General features: G+C 50.5%; 1 protein-coding gene across 1 annotated transcript; it reads left to right on the top strand.

The window, feature by feature from the left end:
• Positions 1 to 663: 663 nt before the first annotated feature.
• EN1 (engrailed homeobox 1) lies at positions 664 to 5,262 on the top strand. Its single transcript, XM_068139081.1, has 2 exons — positions 664 to 1,697; positions 4,380 to 5,262. Exons 1-2 carry the CDS (start codon positions 1,022 to 1,024, stop codon positions 4,694 to 4,696), a joined length of 993 nt encoding a protein of 330 aa, XP_067995182.1. The 5' UTR covers positions 664 to 1,021; the 3' UTR covers positions 4,697 to 5,262.
• The last annotated feature ends 16,381 nt before the right edge of the window (positions 5,263 to 21,643 follow it).

Genomic DNA, 21,643 nt, shown 5'->3' on the forward strand with positions numbered 1-21,643 from the left:
GGAGGGCCTGGCACACGAATGTCCGTGCGGGAGTGGCCGGTGCCCCCGCCCCGTCACGGTACTCCCGCCGCCCGCCCCGTCCCGTCCGGTGCCGTCCCGTCCCCACGCGGTATTTATGGCGGCGGCCCGGCAGGCGCCCATTGGGCGCGGCGCGGGGCGTCAGCGGCGGCGGCGGCGCGCCATTGGCCGCCCCCAGGCGCGGAGCCGCCTCACGTGCTTCCGGTGCGAGTGAAAAAAGTGTGGCTGAGGGATTTTTTAGGGAGAGTTTGTTGCACGGACCGGAGCTGTCACCGATTTGGCTTTTTTTTTTTTTTTTTTTTTTTTTTTTTTTGTGTTCTCCCTCCTCCTTTTGGGTTTGGTGTGGAATTTTTTTTTTTTTTTAAGATAAAAAAAAAAAAGAAGCAAAAAAAAAAAAGAGAGAGAGAGGAAAAAAAAAAAAAAAAAGAATTAAAAAAATAATCATACTAAAGGGGCCCGGGCGGCGTGCAGCACCAGGCTGGCGGGGACGGGCTCCGTCAGCCCGCGGCGTGGGCAGAGCGCAGCGTGACAGCGGGGCAACGCGGAGCCGCCGCGGCGGCGGCGGCAGTGGCAGCGGTGGGAGATGGGCAGATTTTGACGAGTTTTCGGGGGGGCGGGTTTTTTTTTTGGGGGGGGGGGGAACCGCGGTGCTGCCGCGCACCTTTTTGGGTTTGGACTTTTTTTTTTTTCTTTCTTTTTTTTTTTTTTTTTTTTTTGTGTGTGGTGGAAATATAAGCTGAACGGGAGAAGAGGCAAAGGAGCCCTAGAGTGTCTCCCCGGTTTTGGATCCATCTGTGCGAGGGGGAGAAAAAAAAAATCTCAGCTCCAGCCCAACAAGTGGATTTTAATTTTTTTTCTTTTTAGGGTTTTTTACCTTTTTTTTTTTTTTTTTTTTTTTTTTTTTTAATTTTTCCACCCCGCCACCCACCGGCAAAGTGGGGTGGACGTAAAGTGGGTGGGTGGGGGGGAAAAGCGGCAGCGATCTCCGTGGCGGGGGCTGAGCATGGAAGAGCCGCCGGAGGGGCACGGCCACCGAGACGCGGCGCCCGGCCCGGCGAGCAGCGGCAGCGGCAGCGATGGCGAGAGCGTCCCCGTGTCCCCCAGCCCCGCGCCCGCCTCCCCCGCTGCGCCCTGCCCCCTGCCCCTGCCCCGCCGCCGCCACCCGCCGCCCCCGCCGCCGCCCCCGCCGCCGCCACCCCACCGAACCACCAACTTTTTCATCGACAACATCCTGAGGCCGGACTTCGGCTGCAAGAAGGAGCCACCCGCGCCGGCCGGCGGCGGCGGAGGAGGCAGCCGGGAGCGGGACGGAGACCGGGGGCAGAGCTCAGGTAGAGAAAACGTCAACCCGCTGCTGGCCCGGCCGCCCAATCCGCCCTCCCTCCTCTGCCCGGACTCGAACTGCCGTCCCGACGGCTCCGCGCCGCCGCCGCCGCCCGTCGCCACCGCCGCCGCCAAAGGCAGCCCCGCCACGGCGGTAGCGGCGGCGTCGGGGGCGGCCAAGTCCCCCGCCGACGGGGGCGAGACTCACCCGGCGAAGTACGGGGAGCACGGCAGCCCCGCCATCCTCCTCATGGGCTCTAATAATGGAGGACCTGTTATAAAGCCCGACTCGCAACAGCCGCTGGTGTGGCCTGCCTGGGTCTACTGCACTAGGTATTCAGACAGACCGTCCTCGGGTAAGGAACCGCGGCGCATCTGGGAGCTGTTAAAATCGTGACAAGGTTCTCCCCCCCCCCCCCTTCCCCCCCGCCCTTTCCTTTCCCCTCTTCCCTCCTTTGCTTTGGCTCCCGGCCTGCTGAGGACCTCGCGTGGGGAGGCGCGGGGGGTGGGGGGTGTCCTGGGTCACCCGGGGCAAGAGGAAACGCGTCCCCCCCACCCTTATCCCCCTTTCCTCCTCCGAATCTCCCAAATTTGAATGTTACGCCGGGCCCCGATTCGGCCGCGTTTCGATGCCGAGAGACGGCGGGGAGCGACCCCCTTCTCGTGCCCCCTGCCCGCCCCGGCTTGCCGCAGCCCTGGATGTTCCGCAGCGCGGCTGCCTGGGCTGGGAGCGTTGCGGAGGAAGGCAGAGGGTTCCGCTTCTCCCTTCGTCTGGGGCTTTTTCTCGTATTTTATTTTTTTCCCCGGTGTGCTGGTGGCCTTTCGTGGGTGTCGGAGGTGGGGAAACCTGAGCCACATATTGAGCGGCTGCTGGAGGTGCCTGTTGGGGGGATGCTTTCTCGGAAGGCGAAGGAAAGGTATTTTTTTAGGAAGGCGGCGGAGGGGTTGTTTGTGGGGGCCTCTGCAGCAAGGCAGAGGCAGGCAGGCAGGCTCTTAGGCCGCGCATTGTCGCGGGAACCGGTGCTGCCAGCCCTGGTTTGGGGCCCGGCTCTCGGCGAAGAGACGTGCTTCAGCCCGGGCCGCCGCGGTGGGAGCTGTCTGCTTGGCCTTCCCGACCCACATCCCCCTTCTGTCTTCCCTTTCCTCGCTCTTTACAGTACCCCGGTGCCTCTGGCAGCCCCTTGCTTTATCACCGTTAGTTTCCATTTGTATTTTTTTTTTTTTAAACGAAGCGGGAGCCGAGGAGATAGGGCTCCCCTGTGATCCTCCAGCAGCCAGGGATCCGGCAGAGCGGGCCGGGGCCGGGGCCGGGGCGGCCTCCCCTGTTGGGGACCAGGGGTCTTGAGGTCGGCTGCTCGGGGACCGCTCCGTGACTCGGAGAAGGCCGTGCTACCCGGCCCCGCTTCGTGCTCTCAGGCCTGGCTGCTCCCTGCTGGCGGTCAATATCGGCTGAGCCATCTCCATCCCCGTGTTATTGACACGTCCAGCGACTTGAAACTCAGAAAAGCCACTTTGATTGACTCGAGTGATTGATGGAGTGATAGAGCTGTCAGACGGCGCGGCCCCTGCTCCCGGCCAGCTCGGCCACGGGTGTTTCGCTACCAATTCTCAGGGCCGCCGTGTGCCAGGCGTTTTGCACTTGCGCCTTTATTTCCTTTCCTCCCCTTTCTTCGGGAAGAGGATTATTTCTGCATGTCCTCCCTGCAGCTCGCTGCTCGCCCCAGCCCGGATAGAAAAAGGGCGATGGGAGGCTGGTTCGGCACGGCCGCCTTCTTTGTTTTGCTTGAAGCTGCTCACGGGCCCCGGCTGCTTCTGTCGGCTCCAGAGAGGGACAAGCCGGCTGCGGCATTCGGAGGCGCCGGCATCCTGCTGCAAGGTGCCGGGGCAAAGCCATTAACTCCTCGCGCCCTCCGCCCCTCCGCCGGCCAAGCCCGGAGCATCTTGCCTGGCCCTGTCCCTCTCCCCGCTGGCAGACGCCGCCGAGCCGCGGGGACGTCCCCCGCTCTGCGGAAAGGCTCTGCCGGGAGAAGAGCTTTCGGCCTACTCGGAGACGGGGAGGCCTCGCCGGCTTCAGCTGCGGCTGCTGTTGACGGGGGTCGGAGGGCCCGAGGCCGCCCGCCGAGCCTGGCAGCTGTCGGGGGGATTTTCACAGATCACTTTCTCCAAGGCCCTCACCTCTTTCCGCTCCCCTCAGAGCTGGGCCAGACCGGTGTGCAGAGGACCCGGGGGTAGCTTCCCGGCTAGGTGCTACCCTAGGGATGTGCCCCAAGGCCAGGCTGCTTCCCCGGCGAGCTCTGTGGCACTTCACCTGGTCCCATCCCGGCCTGGGAATGGAGTGGTGGAGGGTGGGCACTGCTTTCTGCTGGCGTTCCTGAAAGGAGCTACAGGCAGGGCCGGGGATTTCTGGCTAGGATCGGCCGCCAGAAAGCCCGGAGGACCCGGGTGGCAGTGGAGCTCCGAGGTGGTGGTGGAAAAATGCCCCACGGGGATAGGTCAGCTTTGTGGAGGGGGTTGTTGCCCCCCCTAAAAGAAACCAAGACAACCTCAAGAGAGGCTGCGGCTTGTGGTGACCGGCCGCGGACATCCTCGACCCACGGACTGCCCGGCAGAGCCGCTGCTCGGCTGGCGGGCCCAGTCCCCGGGACGTGTAGAGGGTGCACGGCTCATCCTAGCGGGCACGCGAAGAGGAGCCCCGACGTGTGTCGTGGCGGGGGGAGAGCAGCGTGGCTCCGCTCCCCTCGGCGGAGCTGGGGCCGTGGCGAGGCTGCGGGGAATGCTCAAGCTGCGGGGAATGCTCGGGCTGCGCGGAACTCTCGGCCACGGCCTCTCCGATCCTTCCCTCCGCTGTGCTGGGGTGGCGGTGGCAGGGTTGTGGGGTAGACGGAGGTGGGGGGATGACAGGGGACAGGCACAAATTCTCCTGTCGGCCATTTTTCCGGGGACTAGCGGGGAGGAGGCGGCAGTCGGACTGTCGGTCGGTCTGTCCGTCGGTCGGTGGCGCGGCCCTGCCCAGCGGCGTGTGTGTGCCCTGCCCGCAGGCCCCCGCACCAGGAAGCTGAAGAAGAAGAAGACAGAGAAGGAGGACAAGCGGCCAAGGACGGCGTTCACGGCCGAGCAGCTGCAGCGGCTGAAGGCGGAGTTCCAGGCGAACCGGTACATCACGGAGCAGCGGCGGCAGAGCCTGGCCCAGGAGCTCAGCCTCAACGAGTCCCAGATCAAGATCTGGTTCCAGAATAAACGAGCCAAGATCAAGAAGGCGACGGGCATCAAGAACGGGCTGGCGCTGCACCTCATGGCCCAGGGACTCTACAACCACTCCACCACCACCGTGCAGGACAAAGAGGAGAGCGAGTGAGGCGGTGAGGATCCTGGCTCTGCACCGCGGCACGGGCCGGGGAGTGGACAGGTGCTATTTAAAAGCAGATCTATTGTCTATCCATAGTATAAGGACTCTGATTAAGGAAAAAAAAAACAAATATGAACACTTAAAAAAAATTTCTCTATATAGCCAAACAGCATATGACCTTGTATATATTTAATTTCAGGTAAGAAATATGTGTAGCGCTCTCTATTTGCTGGACAGTTTCTCCTCTTCTCTCTCCCCCTATCTTTTGTTCGTTTGTCTGTTTTGTTTGCCTTTTTTCTTATTTTATTTTATTTTCAATTTTCTCGATGTTCGTTGCTCTTGTTTTACAGTAAATGTCCGACATTTCTGATCTTTTGTTTAATCTTCCCCCCCCCTCCTCCCCACTGTGTGTTATGTCTCTTTTGATTTTTTTTTTTCCCCCCGAGGAAAAAAAAAAAGAAAATAATAAAAATTCTGATCCACAGACTGCGAGGCTGAACCCGCCGCTACAAGCCAAAGATTTTATTATGTTCAGAAATCTGTAGTCTGAAATAAAGTGTAGACTGTGTTCAGGATCCAGGCTGGCTGTAATTATTTATTTTAGTGTATGGATGTTTGTATATATATATATAAATATATATATAAAAATAAATATATATATACATACAGAGTACGCTGTGTATATAGTGCCATTTTGCTGGCTTATTTAGACTTTGTTTCCGATGGATCAGTGCAGCGATTTTTAAACAGCTCATACCTTGTTTAAAACCTTGTCTGAGACCTTTGAGTTTTCAATTTTTATTTTTCTACCCTCTTAAAAAAAAAAAAAAAGAAAAAAAGAAAAAAAAAGAAAAGAAAAGATCTTATCTTTGGCTGTTATGGTTTTGCCTCACCTCCCGTACCTCCCTTTTTAACGAGAAATAAAAACCACCAAGTAATAATAGTAACAATGTATTGCCAGCTCCTGCAGGAAAAAAAAAAATCCCTGAAAACGTCTGGACGCTTAGAGCTCCGGGATGTGTTGAAAGGGGATTTGCTTGACAGCTCCTTGCCTCCCTCCCAGTGGGTCTGCTCCCATCCTGAGTTTCCAGCGAGGAGCGAGAGCTGCCAAGGCAGGGCAGAAGCGCGGCGAGGAGAGCACCGGGGCGATCACCGCTCGGCACCAGGCGCTGCACCGCCGTTTCCTGGCGGCGCTCCCCACACCCTGCCACCGCTCTCCGCTCCCCCTCGCAGAGTTCGGGATCATGTTTGCCCGTGTGTGTGGAAAGCGTGGGGTGGTGGATGGACTCCCATAGGTGGACATCGCTCCTTTTTTTACCCATCCCGATTAAATTTGGCTATGCCCTCTCCCGAGGATGGCTCTCTTCACCGGGAACACCGGCGAGCCGGGACAGCCCGTGCCCTTGGCTTTGTCTGACGGCCGTCGAGGGCCGCCGAGAGCCACTGAGGGCCGCTGTGCCAGGGACTGAAGCCCACGCAGGCCTTACGTGGGGCCCCGCGGAGCAGAGGGTGGATGCAGGGGGGCCGCTGCTCACGGCCTCTGCAGAAACCGAGCGTCGGGGCGGGCGGAGAGCCTCTAGGCCCCCGACAGGGATGTCTGCCGGTTTTTCCTCTCCTTTCTCTCTGCTCCTCTGAATCCGTCTCTGAGGCTCACAGCCGGCGGAGGGGAGAGGCGGGCAGAGCTGGAGCCGGGGTGAGACCCGAGAGCCTTTCCTGCATCCTCCGCGGAAGCTTGAAGGGCTGGGGCGCATAGGTGGGCGAGCAGCGGCACACCCGGCCAGCTCAGCCTGCATCTCCTGTCAAGTCTGTAGCCCCCTGCTCCGCCCTCCCCCCACGCCTTGTCAGAGACACTAGGGGGGGTTTCCGTCTATTCGAGAAGGGGAGTAAAAGGCCCGCTGAAGGTGGCCTCTGCCATTTTTGTTTGCTTTTAAACTATTTCTGCTTTGCGCTGCAGTTAGCTGTCACCGACTGGGAATGAAGGCACAGGCTGGGGCTTCCCTGCTCGGCGAGGGGCCCCTGTCCTCCGCACTCACTGCCGGCCTGCCAGGACCCCCTCCTTTACCCCATCCCATCCATCCTCGCTCAGCCCAGCAGTCTTCTGCCCGCCGAAGGCTCTGCTCCTGTCAGCAGGCCTAGGAGCTTGGAGGGCTTCAATAAATGTTGTACAGCGCCATCTAAAGTTCTGCGTTTCTTTCTCCCTCCCCTTTTTTTCGATGGGACTGAAGCCTAAATTTGCGGCACGAAGGAAAATAAACAGTTCTTCAAAGCGGTGACCGAGAGCTCGGCCCGACGGGGGCAACTTGCAGGGTTCAGGGGGTGCGTTCAGACACACCCCTCCCAGTCCCCTTTTACTTGCTGCTGCCCGGGGTTAGCACGGGGGTTTATCCTTCCACTCTAATATCAGTTCAGTTCTGTACCTTTCTCGTATACCTGCTCCCTATAGCTGTAGAGGCGAAAAAATATAATTTCTTCTTAAAAATGACCCTCCCCCAGAGCGTTCCTCAGCCGATTCCGGCACTGTCCCACCAAGGAGACAAGGCACACACCCTTTTTGATTTCCCCGCCCGCGGGACGCGGGTGATGCTAAGGCTGGGTTTCTGAGCTGGGCCGAGCGGGGCTGTCAGGGACCACCCTCGTCACCCCACGCCACACCGATAGAGCTCCGGAGCCGCTGTCTACCTGCAGCCGGGGACAGGCTCTTAAGAGAGGGGATCACCCGGAGGAGGACGTTGAAGAGGGGTTTCCTCAGCAGCGGGGTGTCCGGCCAAGCTCAGATAAGCTGAACAAGTCAGGAATAAAGACAACGGAAAAAATAGAGGGCAGATTAAGGGGACCCTAAAGAGGATTATTTAAACAAGTCAGGCTTTTAAATGTAATTATATTTTTAGGATTTCTCGTCGAGAGCAGAGGGCATGTGAGGGGACTGGCACTGGCGGTTGTGGGCCAGGTCTGCCCTCCCTGGCTCCACCGTGGGTGCCAGCCCTGCTGGCTATGGTCTCCAGCCGGCAGTCGATGGGGGAGGCTCCTCCCGGGGTTCAGCAGCGGGTGGGCTGCGAGGAGCCGAGAGGTAAGAACAGGAGCAGTGACATCCTCTCCGTCAGAGACGGAACAGACGTGAGCGAAGCGGCTGGGGGAGGCGAAGGACGTCGGGGCCCCCGGCTGGGGACCTGGGGACTGAACGGGGCAGATGGACTGGGGAGTCCAAGCCCAGGGAGCAGGCACTCACAAGACCAGGCAGTAAATGCCTGGAGGAAAAGCGGTAGCCCCCACTCCCTCCCTTCAATGGGGTTTGGCTCCCCCACACCCCGATCTTCGGGAGGCAGCAGCGCGTTTATGGGGTGTGAATCTCAGCCAACACCAGAATCCTCCCGCCCCTTTCCCCCCTGCACTGGTGGAAGGACGCACCGACTCTAATTTCTGCCCACAAAACACCTTGAGAGCCCGGCACATCCGCTTCCAGGACATCGGCCCCAGACTGAAGACCAGCCCCGGCTGGGCAGCCCGCTGCTTTGCATATGCAAATGAGGCCGAGGGGGAGGAGGGGGAGGGGAAGGCCACGCGTGGTCCCCCCTGTCGGTCCCCTCGGGCCGGGGCGCGGATCCCTCTGCCTCCCGTCACGGAGCTTGTTCCTTTGTGCCGCTTTTCGAGGAATCAAAGCAGACACGGTTGTGACACGTAGCCCGGCGGGTCAGAGGTCAGATTTCACAATCCCAATTACAATGATTTCTAATGATGTTTATCTTGCGGGCTCCGACAGCCGGGAGCTTTACACAAGAGAGTTCCGCTCCCCTCCCCTCTGCTTGGAGTGCCTTGGGTGCGGGGGGCTCTCTCCCCGTCTCCGGCAGAAAGGAGGTATGCTGCCCCCGGACACCGAGCACCGGCGCCCGTCTCCCGAAGGGAGTCGGTAGCTGCACCGGTGGGGGAGGGTTAGAGGGCTCCGTCCTGGGCTCCCTCCGTCCCCCCACAGCGGTGCTCGAGGCCACGACGGAATTAAGCGAATGACTGTCCCGGTGGTTTACAGTGAATATTACCAAGCACCGCACCTCTCCCTTCCCATCGGGTAAGGTCCGAGCCAGCACTAACAAGTGACTAAGCGGAGGTGGGAGCTCTGCTCGCCAAACAGGCGCTGCCCGGAGCAGATCGCGGCTGTAGGGACCAGGCTTGGCCGGGCCGCCTTTCCCACCCCCGAAACCACTGGCGGTGTCCCGGGAGGGGGGAGATGGCGGGGAGGGGCGGTCCCGGTGGCGAGCTCACTCCTTGCCGCCGCGCCCCGGGAGGGTCCCAGCAAGGATGGCACGGCACGGAGCACCCCCTAATCGTCGGTAAAACCGGTTCGATTTAACTTTTATTTTGTCTCACATCAAATAAACGTGGAGCGGTGGTTGAATCCAAACACAGCCCAAACGGTTTCCGTTTAAATCTAAAACTGTTTGGAAAAAGCTTTGCCGAATGGAGAAGGGCTGGAATTTGGAGGAAAAAAGTAATAAATTTAAAGTTTTTTAAAGCAATAAAGAAATCCGTAAGTTTCCCTCTGTTGGGGACACTTAGCGCCTGAGCCGCAGCCGGGGCTGGCTGTTGACAGAAGCGCGCAAGGTGCATCTTTATGCTTTACATCAAATGCCTTTGAAAGAGATTTAAAGGAGTGTATGTAAAACAGCTAATGGAGCTCCTTCTTCCGGTTGAGTAAGTCGGGGAGCCAGACTTTGGTGGAAGTAGAAGCCCTTTGCTCTGAGATCTGATCGTTACTGCACCAGGTGAGCAACCCTTACCCTAAGAAGAGTTTGTTTGTTCGTTCTTAGTCACTTTGTCAGTTTGGAGATAAGGAGGATGCGAATAAAAACTTTGTGAGCTGCGACAGGAGCAGAGCCGTCAGCGGGAGGGGGAGGTTAAGGGGCACGGGCGTTCCAAACCGAGCCCGCCGAGGCCCGTGGCCGAGGCGATGCCGATACAGGCTGATCAGTCGTGGGGAGCTCCGTGGAGCCCGTGGTGGGGACACTGGGCGCAGCCCCTCTCTGCCCCAAGGTGGTGCCGCGAGGCTCTTCTGGGGCACGGGCGGGAGCTGCCGCGCAGGGCGATGCGGGAGCACAGGCACCGTCGGGCTGGGGAACCTCTGATCGTGTTGGGTTTTGGTTTGGTTTGGTTTTCTTCCCTTTCCGATTCTCAGATGGGCTGCTCGGGGCCGTTGGGCTCAGGGAACAGGGGGGTCACGCCAGAAGTAAAGGCAATCCCGACACCGGGGTAGCACGGGGGCTGCTCCCCCTTGGCGACCGCATCCGAGCAACCCCCTGCTAGGCGGGGAGAACCCTTCCCGCTCCCCAGCAAAGCCCCAGACCCAGAGGTCAGGCAGATCCGCCTGGTAGAGGTCACCCGGGCACAGCACCTGGCAAGGGGGCGGGATGGACAGGGACGGACGAAGAAGGGGGCAGGAAGCATCCCAGGGATGACAAACTCTGGACACCCCCTGTCATCGGTAGGTCACGGCCACCTCCCACCCGTGGTGCAGCGGCTGCTCAGCCCGGGATCTGTTTGCGCGGGTAGAAGGCAGTAAAGTGTTATGCTCTCAGTGGGGTCGTGCCGGGCCATGCCGAGCCTCCCTCCACACCCGGTGCTGACGGACGCGCTTCCCACCCGTTCCCTGCCCCTGCGAGGGGACCCTGCCCCCAGAGAAAGCCGTGCAGGGAACAGCAAACGGTGGCAGTAACGGGGTACTTTTATCTCTCCCTCTCTCCTTCTTTGATTGCCAGATTCAAAAATCACCCCTCTTCTTACCCTGCCTCTCAGTACCGGGCGGCCACAAAGTCCCCCCACCGGCAAGGAGTGGGGCTCAAGGACCCTGCGGGGTGCACCGGCGCTCTCAGGTGTCCCCTCATGGCTACAGACCTCTTAAGAAAGAGCTGGAGGAGGACAGACCCCTGCATGGCCTCGCCAGACCTAGGACCCAGGCTGAGGAGAGGTTAAGCTTAAACCCAAAAATTTGAAGCCAAGGGAGGAAGGGAGCCAATAAGGATTGTGCTCTGGTGGGTCCCCTCAGTTATGAAAAGACTGAAGAAGGCATGGGAAATAATAACTTTAAGATCAGCCCTGTGTGTTTCCCCCACCCCCCCTCACCCCCACCCCCCTTCCAGAGAACAATGTGTGCCTTATCTCCCTCTGAATAAATAAATCATAATTGCCCGACAGTTACCCGTTACAATAAACTTGACCAGATCTTCCAACAATTAGTTATGCGTTCTCTCTGCTCCGGTAAAAGTCTTGTTAAATATGATGAATGCTAAAATAAGCTACCCTTGAATGTACTTTGCAAGATCTTTATTGGAAAAGTACAAGTATTTAAGCTTCTTAAGGAGACGAATCCACAGTGAAGGAAGGTAGCTGCTAAAAGACAAGACTAGAGACAGCACTAGATTTGCAGATACCAAACAAAATACTAATTGGATCCTGGCTTTTAAACGGGGCTTGGTGTTTTCCTGATGCCTTGGTACAGCTGTTTTTTTTTTTTTTTAAACAAAAATTACTGAACACACTTTGGCTTTAGAAACTGGCCACTGAGTCCAGCAGTAGTTTTGGTACAGAGGACTGTCAGTGTGGCCCTTTCTTTTGGCAGCTTGAGCTGCCTAAAATACTGCCTGTGTAAGTGTTACACCTTGGATACTGCAGGGCTCTCCTGTGGGGTTGCCACAGCAGCAACTGAACCCCAGATGAGAAGGTGCTTCCCATAAGGCCAGGCTGGGGACAAGAACATGCTGCTCATCAAATCCCTGGGAGACAGCAGTCAGAGTGCTTTGGCTGGAAAAGAGTGGCTTAACATGAGGCTTGCTCTTGGTTCCTTAGCTGAAAATGCAGGAAAAGAGTTTTGAAGCCTCCTGACTCCAGCTTTCCATATCAGATGATAGTGCTACCCCTAAGAGCCCTGGGCATTTCAGTCAGGGACAACCATGGAAGCTGTTCCCAGGACATGGAATTGCAAGCCAAGAACAGAGCATGAGACTTGATTACAACAGCCTTAAGAGCTGGCCCCAGGAGGTATCCTTCTGGTTAGAAACCAGAATATATCTTACCACATTTGAGGACCTTTAATTGGATTGCAAAAATCATCAATACATGTATTTTTTTAAACTGTTGTTCTCTAGAAGAGGCTGAATTTTTCCTTGGGATCTCCCCATTTCTGTTTCTGTGACCTGGCTGTATCTGTGTGATGGGTCTTGGGCTGGAAACTCTGACCCTCCCTCAGGCAAAACAAGCAGGAGCTGCATTGAGTACCCTATATGCAGATGCTGTGAGCCAGGATCAGGCCCTGTAGTGTGCAGAGTGACTTCTGTTCATGTCAGTGCAGAGCAGGGCACTCAGAGTTTCTTCTGAGCCAGGCAAAGCTCCTGGGCCACCTACACACCAGGAGACAGCACAAGGAAATTCCTTGCACATTTTCCAGCTACACCCATTGTGTGGTGATTGATGTCTTGGTGCAGCTCAGGTCTGAACATTTATAGCACTGTGTCATCTCCTCCAGTTCATGCTACTGGAGGAGCTGGTGTAGCTCCATGGCTGTGGAAAAGCAGGTCAGGAATTTCACAGTGGAGATTCACAGCTTGGAGCAAGAAGGGAGCTAGATGTCAGAGCCCAGAGGTTTCACATGCAGCCTTTAACTTCTGTAAGTCTTTTTACATGCAGGGTCGTATATTTAAAGTGGATTTCTGGATTAATTTAAGGTTGTTTGGGGCTCTCTCCCTTAAGTAAAAACACACGAGAGCCATGTTCTCTTGTGGAAATGAGCATAAATATGGACCTGCTTCTGCAGTGGTTTAACATGCAGCTGAGTTTACCCCAGAATGTGTCTGTTATAGGATGCATCATATAAATATATATTGAGTTGCATTTTAGATACTGATCATGTCCTCTATAGATAATAATATCAGTTTGGGGTTATTGCAGGTTCTGTGATGTAGCTGTTTCATATTTGACTTTCTAAAATACGTTCCACTTACTTGTAGACCACACAAGCTCTGTCAAGGACACCTGGTATCTATTAGATTGTTTCAGTCCATGGAACAAAGCTAATCTGATATGACTAGTGAAGTTGGGAGTTTTGCCATTGATTTCAATGGCAACAGGGCAGGACTCGGAAGGCTGAACTGTAAAAACACAGCTCCATATGATTTTATTCACATCTAGCCTGTCAGGAATAAAATCCCACCAGCCAGAGGTCAGAGGAGTTGCACTGTGTGAAGGTGCATACACGCAAGATTGCAAGCAGAGACAAGCCACACGCACACACACGCAGATTGCCAGCTTTCACCTGAGGTTTAATTTGAAAATGAGCATCAGCTTAGTCTGAGCTACAATAGATTAGTGGCCTGAATGTTGCGGCAGACAGGATGAATCTTGACAAAAATAACAGGCATGTAGCAGTGCCAGCAGAAAGTGGAGCATTCCTCTGTGCCTTGCTTATTGTACCTTTCTGAGCATCCAGGTGAAGGTATAATTACAGTTCCTAGTGCCAAGCACCCAGTCTTCCCACTTGAGGTCGTTCCTGAGTGCTGAGCCTGGTGGGAACGCTGAGCCCCTCTAAGATGGCTGAAGTGCAGTGCAGTTGGTTGCAGGTGAGGAACATGTTTTAACTTCCCAGGGAGTTTACTAGCAAAGATGAAAGATTTTTCCCTGAAACAGTGAAACCTAGGGTGCTATAGAAATCTTCAGGATCCTGCAGACCTCCTTTCATCCACTAATTCTTGTCTACTACCTGAGATTCCTGGGTGTTTTCCTTACTGGCCTTGCAAATCCATCATAGAATTGGTTTAGAAGTCAGTATCCTAAACAGAGAGCTGGTTTAAAGTGGTTCAACTCTGCCGGTTTCACTGCTGTGTGACAAGGTGAATGCAGAGAGTGTGAGCTCCCTTGTAGCCTGATCTATACCAGCTCCAGATAGGTCTTTGCAGTTGTGATGCTGAGTGAAAAGGAGAACACAGCATCCAAGCCCATGCTTATGTCTTTCAAGAATGCTTATACCTCTGCCATGGATTTTTGTACTTAGATACGCATTACTCAGTCAGTAGGTTTCACTGCTCTGAGCTTGAAAAGTAACTTGAAAGCTTTATTTCAAATTACAGAAGCTTGTCACACTTCAAGCTCTTCTTTATATCCAATAAATTATTAAAAATGATTTATGAAAACATGTACATGACTGAACATGAATGACATAATTATTGTTATTACTACATATTAGGGACTAAATCCTGCTTGTGGGTTTTTCTAAGGACTCCTTTATTTCGTGTTCTTCCTAAATCCACTCTTACAGCAGTAACATTGAACTTACCATTTTTTTTATGTCTGGCAAAGTAATCCTTGAAATCACTAGAAAAGTTGTGTGTATGAAGCTTAGAGAAAATCATGACTTCAGGATCTGCTTCCAGCCAGTTTGAAAGAGTCTTAGAGAGTTGTATTTGCAGGGAGAGCTCAAGAGCTAAAAATAAATATGATGAAAGGATGAAAGAAGATGCACTTGGAGACAACTTCTTGAATCATCTGGCCCAGCCCTTTGCATGGCACAGAGCAAAGGTTGCACTAATACAGCTCTAAACTTCTCCATTCTTATCTTATGCATCTCTACTGGTGCTTTAATTATCTCAATAGGCAGTTACTGTGTTTGCCAGGAAAGCAGTGATCAGCTGTACCGCTGCACTTCTTTTAAGCTTCAGTTTCTGCAAAGATACTTTCATTTGGAATAAGACTCAGGAAAATGCTTATGTGTTAAATGGGTTTCTGGTCAGTTAAATAATAATATTAATATTATTAATAATAATAATAGGAATATAAAAAAATCTTTAATATTTAGTTAAACGATAGAATTAACTTGGTACTAATTTTTGTCACTGAATGGCAAATGTTTTAGAACGATTTCTGAGTAAATCAAGACAAGTATTGGAACAGACTTGTGTATCAAATGTGTCAGAAATACTTCTTTGGAGGTATATTTTGGGTAAGAGAATACATAATTAATCCAACTTCATTTTATGTAATAGTAACAATCTAATTACAAATTAATGTAATTATTATTTTTTTTTTTTGCCACAGAGTTATTGAAATTTTTTTCATGACCATTTTAAATAGCCCTAGAAGGAAGAAAAAAAAAATCTCTAAACCCGGAGATCAGAGCTACAACAGTTTTCAGAAATCCACAGGTCCTGGGAGTGCAAACCCATCCCCAGAGCCAGCCCTAGTTCAGAATAACTTCAGCTCCTTCATTCCTGGCACACCACAACAAAAGACAATAAATGGAGTCAGGTTTTGTCCAGTCCAGTCAGACCTTGCTACTGTGCTCAATTGTTTGCTTCACACGAACGCAGGACTGGACTCAATATGTGCTTGTGTTTTTTCTTTATCCTGTCCCCCTGTTCCCTCCTTTTCTTTTAAAATGGATGTAGGAGGAAAAAGTCTCGGCACAGTTTTCAGGATCAGTCCCCCCAAAATTGCATCTTATGGTCCCTCTTTGCCATATTGCATGGTCTTGGCCATAAATACGTCCCAGGAACAGTGATGGTACTGGGAGCAGGGGTGTTGCAATATTAATAAAAGAGATGTTACAGTAGAAAAGTTCAAAACCTCAGGGCCTGATCCTGAGCCCTTTGAACTGAATAGGAGCTGTTGCAGAGGCTTTGGTGGGTGCAAGCTTGTGTACTATACGTGCAGCAGCACTAAAGTTAAAAGCAAGCTCTTTAAAAGGCTGCATTGTTTCTTGCTTGTACTCATGTAAAGTTCTATATATTCTTTCACAATAAATACATGAAACAGATAATCCAAAGTTATATTGTTTAGTAGTATTTTACTTGCAAATGACCATCATTTCTTCTCTGCTCTGTTTGTTCTTCTGAATGTCTGTTTTATATTCTGGAAATGGAAGAGCTATTCTTTTAATGTCCATTTCTTTCTGATGATAATGGTTCTCTCTGGCAAATGTTGTGACTCACAGCTAGTCTATATTTTCGATCAGTAGATATTGAACCACAATGGCAAGGAAGGTCTGAGCTATGATATAGCTAGAAAAAACAAATAGAAACCAGTGCACATTTTTTTTTGGTTGTTGTTTTTTGTTATATTTTTATTATTTTACCTCCTCTAAGGTGATTCTGAATTACTGGCTATCTTGTCCTGGAGGGGATGTAAGCAAGACTGTTTTTCACTAGCAGCTATGGTGGGGAGGATAGGGGCCTCGTGGGTTGGTGGCTAGTACCTTGCACACTTTCTGTCTTCCCCACGGTGGCAGGACTCCCTGGAGTGGCACTGTATGGGCATTGGGATGATGGCCCAAGGTTGGTGCAGGGCATCACTCAGCATCACACGCTGGAGCATGGGGCTGGCACCCACAGCGTGATTTTGCTACGGAGTTTGGTGCTGGAGGTGAGCTAGTGCCCGAGTCTGGGGACAAGCCAGTCCCCACTGCAGGCCCGATGTTGTGGTAATCCCCTTCTCCTGGTGATGCCCAATCGCAAAGACAACCACCGGGCCAAATCCCCAGCCCTTACCGAGGCAAAATGCCTTTGACTTTAATGAGCATTTGCAGAGAGATTTTGGGTAAGTCAATGTGGACTTTTGTCTGCGTGAGGACTGAAGGATTTGGCCTATGGGTCTTTTACAGTACAAGGTTAATCAACATGCGGGAAATTCCCACACCCTGTAAAGGGCCCTATTGTACCTCTGCTCGACAGAAATCTGTGCTGAAGCACTGGGTCCTCTGCTATAAAGCTGTGGGTATGATATGAACCAAAGTAACTCTAAGTCAGTTAACAGGATCTTCCCAGGAATGTATCACAAAAAAAGAAAAAGAAAACCCAGAAAAAAAAAAAAAGGCAAACAAACAAACAAAAAGATTCCACACACACAAAAAAAAGCAACCTGGATAATTCAATGGGAGCCAATGGGGAAGTGCCTGCTCCTGCCCTCATTAACATCAATGGGAGTTTCCCCATTGATGAAGCCCATTCAGTGGGAGAGGAACCAGGCTCTACAGTAGCATTTTAAATTATATTCAAAGGTCACTTAAATTATATGGTCACTCTAAAACTGCTCTCCAAAAACCTGAGTGATATTCAGTTATGCTGGGCACTTGCCTGAAAGTGTCAATTAGGATCTCTTTGGATACATTCACTTTTGAAAAAGCCAGTTGGCATCAGCAGCTTGTTGTAGGAGCTGCTGCAGTCTAAGGTGTTAAAATGAAGCATTTGTTTTTGAAATGACCTATAAAGCCTGTCAGCATTTGCAATCCAGCTTGTGAGCGGCTGTGCAAGGCAGGCTGTTTGATGTCCAGGCAGATAGTTTGCCACCTTGGGCAGGATCCAAGTTTTTCGGGGAGCTGAAATTATCACCGGATGGTATAGAAATACTAGCGTTTAGCAACATGAAGTGCTGATAGAGACACGACCCTACAAATAACCTATTCCTCTTCCAGTGGTATGAGATCCTGGAAATAACATTCTCTATTATGAATGAAAGGTGTCAAAGAATAAGTTAGAAATTATGACTAGAGCCAAATGGCTCACCTGCCAAGGCGGGCACAGCTTGCTTGCCCTGTAAATAAGTGAGCTGTGCTTTCCATGTCTGATATTAGATTTACAAGAAGCAACAGAAAAATAAATCTAAATAAAATGTTAATTCTCAGCCTTATCACTTATGGATCCATTATGCCTTCATGCAATTTACAAATATTTATCTAGATAAACTAAATGTTACAGAAGATTTAAAGGTGGCAGACATACGGTCTGATGAATTATTCTGTGCATGCTGGGAAAGTCGCTCGTGGCAGAATTGAATTATTTAATATTATTTTCCAGTATCGTGTAGACGAAATATAAGCTTCATTTTTGGATTATGATTTGTATTATGAAATGCTTATCAAGTGTTTTCCAAAGATTAGTTTAGTTTTAATTAAATAAACCTTTCTCAGGAGAAAGCTCCCAACTACTCTTCGTACCCAGAGGCTACTGTACTTGTTGTTTTTAATTATTTTTCACTGTTACCCAAACTGCTTTGGGTACTCCTGCCCAATTAAATCAAAGACATAGGCTTCTTATACACAATATGTTTAATATTTAATTTTAATTAAATTAATTAAATTGTTTATTTAATTTTATGTGCATTATTGTGCGTAGAGCAATGCAAAATTTATGATAGGGAGAATTTGTGGGAGCTTTCAAACAAGCTAATTACTGAGGTAAAAAGAGACTTCTTCCCTCTTTCTAGGGAATAAGTGTTTGACCATAAGGAGATAACAAAACCAGAAGTTGTTTGGATAAAAAAAAAAATAGGTGGTTGCACAGCAATAAGAATGATTTGTTTTGCCTTACTTTATCTTGTAGCCATTACTTTATTATATTATAATAAATCTGACAACAGCCTCTTCCCCTAGTTGTTGCAGGCAGGTGATCAAGTATTTAACAGGGTAAATAAACCTAAAGCTAAATGATAAATGTATTTGGAACATTAAAAATCAGCAACTCACCTGCCATGTGTGTACAATTTTTTGGTCACACCCTGAATATTTTTTTCCCCTCAGCAGATCCATTTATCTCCCAGGTAATCTTTATGAAAGCCTGCTGTTTATTAAAAGAAGTGACAAATAAACCCCTTATATATATATACATACATATATTTCAATTTTTTTGAGGTGGGTCCAGGTTATTTGTTGCAATAAATTTCTTTTTTTCTAATAAATATTTCTTTTTCATCCAAGATGAGCTGCCCAATGTTTTTGATGCTGTTTTAATCTAGTGGTGTATTGTTTTGAGAAGGTCACTGAGGCTAGGTACAGACAGAGGCAGAAGGCTATTTTGCATGACCTTGATGCATGTTAATTCTATGGGAGGATAATGAGCAACAAAACCATAAAAATGCCTATTTGTAACATTGGTTTTTTTAATGATTTCTGTAAGAGTAACTCACAAACCTCTTCTCTGTGCATGAATATACCCACACAGCAAGGGGAGCCACTCAAAGCCCACTCAACTCAGTGGAGGCCCTTCCATTGATGCTGGGGGAGGCAGGTTGAAACAAGCCCTGTGGGGCTGATTTCTTAATACTTGAGGAGGTAAACCTACCACTGCTCTGTGGCTGCATTCATCAGGAGCACAGCTCCAGGGAGGAGAGAGAAGGATCAGGCCCCTATGCTGCTAGACAATTGTGAAGAGTCCTGGAAATGCAAACCAGGCTCCTGAAAGGAGAAGCTCTGGTGGTTGTCACAGCTTTGTAGTTGCTGTGCTACATGTCGCTGTGAGCACGACCATCCTGGCTGAGTGAAGTGCAGGTCCTTAAGAGAATCTTACAGGAAAAAGTAAATGGGAATTGTTTTGACATTTTTTCTCTCTCTCTTTTTCTCCCTCCCCCCGCCCCGGAAATTCAGAATGCATTCTATGAACTCAGTACAGGTGCAAAGTAGTGGTGGACATTTTCTCTTTCCATGTTTAAGGGTTAAAAGTGGGTTCACGGAGAAATAGAGCTCATTACTTCTCAGCGTTGTGACAATTAAAACAAATATAAATAAATGTATTCACAGGAATTATTCATATAATAATTAACAACTCCTCAGCCCCAAGAGCAGAACAGCTGAAAACAATCTTTCTCGAGTGTTAGAGATATTCATAGAGCAATAGTTTTATTTCAGCAGATTAAATAGTATCATAAAAGTAGCTGATGATGCAGTAAATTAAAAACCAGACTGAGGTCGACTTTACAGCAGCTTTTTTTAGCCTAATACAATTACCCATTACTGGCTAAACATTAGTTTTAAATCAACAGCAGTTGTCACAAAGAATTTTCTCTTAAAATTATTACTAGAAGAATTTAAAATGAGAGCAATATTAGTGGATATACAAAGCCTGAAGAGATCTTAATACTGAAGGAACACACATCATAAAGACTCATCTTGATGTAATTTTTCCCCTGCAGTCTCTGTTCCTGTGCAGACCCAGGCAAAGCGCTAATACTCCTGCCTAATGTACATGCATACACCAGGAGACAAATCCACTCGAACTCACAGAGATATAGCCTCACCTCGGAGTGGTTAGACTTCAAGGAGAGACGTGAATAAGAAATGAGGCTGGGCTAAGCCCTGTGCAGCAGCTGGGTGGCATGCAGGGCTCGCCGCTTGCCCCTGAGTGTTCAGTGCTACTTCAGATTTCCATATGCTCAAGTGTAGACAGCGCCATTATTGAGGTGATGGCACCAAATTATTTCCATCCCCTTCTTCAGATATGCTGTGCAATATGGGAAATGCTCAAAAGTTTGAAGTCTCTGCATGCTAATGGGGAAGAGGTCTGATGCCAGGAATAAAATGGGAAAGGGCCTTGTGATGCTGCAGACTGGAGAGTCACTGGAGAGACCGGGAGTGCCACGTGAAGCGCCCTGGAGCAAATACTATATAGCACTCGGACTGCTCTCATTCCCAACTACCTTGACAACAAGAATAGGTGCTAAAACAGGCATTTTGGGATGCCTGCCTTTTCTTCCCGTCTCAGGAAGACCTGAGAGAAGACTGGAGAAAAGAACAAGTGTATCAAGCTAATGTGGCATGTTCAGAGTGGGACATTTCACAGGTATAAACATGTGTTTTTTACCAGCCACAAAGACAGGCAGAAGCTGTAGTCACTGATCCTGTTGCTTGCAGTAAGGCACGGAGAGGTTTGGAACTAAGGTTCGTGATGTAAATCAGGGCAGGCAACTGCAAGAAAGGAGTAGCTTATGATTTACAGAGTAAATTACTGGCTTCACTAGATTTCATTATCTTCACCAAACTGTTCTTTATATTTCAGCATGTTTATATTTTATTCACAATTCTTTTTGGGGAAGGAGGCCGCCATTTGCTGAGATGCGTGCAGGCTTCCTGGAGTTATTTATAAAGGAAAACTTTGACTTTTATAGGCAGGGCAAGATTATTTTCCCTAGCTAAATATATGTTTTAGTAACTGTGCTAAAGGTACTTTAATATATGTGGCTGTTATCTGATGAGCTTACTGCAACAGCTGCTATTTATCCATGACAGCATACTGCTCTAAGATTGATGGGTGGAGGACTTATAGGAGCCAGCACCCAGGAGACCCTGCACTGGCACCCCAGGCTTTCGCAGCTGGTGCCCTGTACATGGCCAGCATGGCAAATACAGGCATGTCAGTCTGACTGTGCTGCTTTGCTGTGGCCATTGCTGGCCAAAACAGAGCCAGGGCAGCTGTGGGAATCCTTTTTTGTTGGTCCCAATGTTACTGGTTATTGCGTGGAGTCCCAAAGGGAGCCAACGATTAAGGGAGGTAGGGCTCGTACAGAGCTGTGGGAAATACATGCTGTGAGCTTTCCTCAGACTCAGAATTTGGGTGGAGACCTCACAAGAAAGGAGGGGAAACAAAGAGAAAGTGAGAGGATGGAGGGTTTGATGGTGGAAAACTGGGCCAGCTTCTGCAAAGCCAACTCATGCCTTTGCACTGGTCACTCCCATGAGCATAACTATGTTATGTGTTAATGTTGGGCTTAATTTCTTTTTAATCTAACACTGATCATTTTCCTTCCCTTTTTCCATGTCATCATCTGGAGTGTTACCCAGCTTCACCTGCCCTTTCTGCAGAGAAATCCTCTGACTCTGGCAGCACCCATTTTTCCAAAGCTCTCATGAAGTTCCAGCTTCATTCCCAGAGCTGTGGTCATTGAAGGGATCATCTCCTGGTGCACAAGCCATCTAAGTGATAGGATGATGACCTGGGCCTGTGTTCCAGAGCATCCTGCTATTGGACCAGACCCCTCTTGGTGAGGATGAAGGGGGATGCCCTGGTGCTAGGGTGCTGTGAGCATGAGGCATAGTAATTTTTTGCCCCTTCTTGTGAGTGGGTGATCAAATTTTGTGTGACTTGGCATCTGATTCAGGAGTGCAGGTCTTAAGAAAGGCTAACCTCAACCTGACAGAGCAAAACAACTTCACTAATGCTA

This window comes from Melanerpes formicivorus, unplaced genomic scaffold (assembly GCF_026170545.1).
Source record: "Melanerpes formicivorus ecotype bairdi unplaced genomic scaffold, bMelFor1.0.p_v2 SCAF_5, whole genome shotgun sequence".
NCBI lineage: Eukaryota > Metazoa > Chordata > Aves > Piciformes > Picidae > Melanerpes > Melanerpes formicivorus.

Coding starts and splice junctions, on each gene's coding strand:
- EN1 (XM_068139081.1), top strand. CDS start 1,022: ATGGAAGAGCCGCCGGAGGGGCACGGCCACCGAGACGCGGCGCCCGGC. Junction 1,698..4,379: donor TTCAGACAGACCGTCCTCGG/GTAAGGAACCGC, acceptor CCCTGCCCGCAG/GCCCCCGCACCAGGAAGCTG.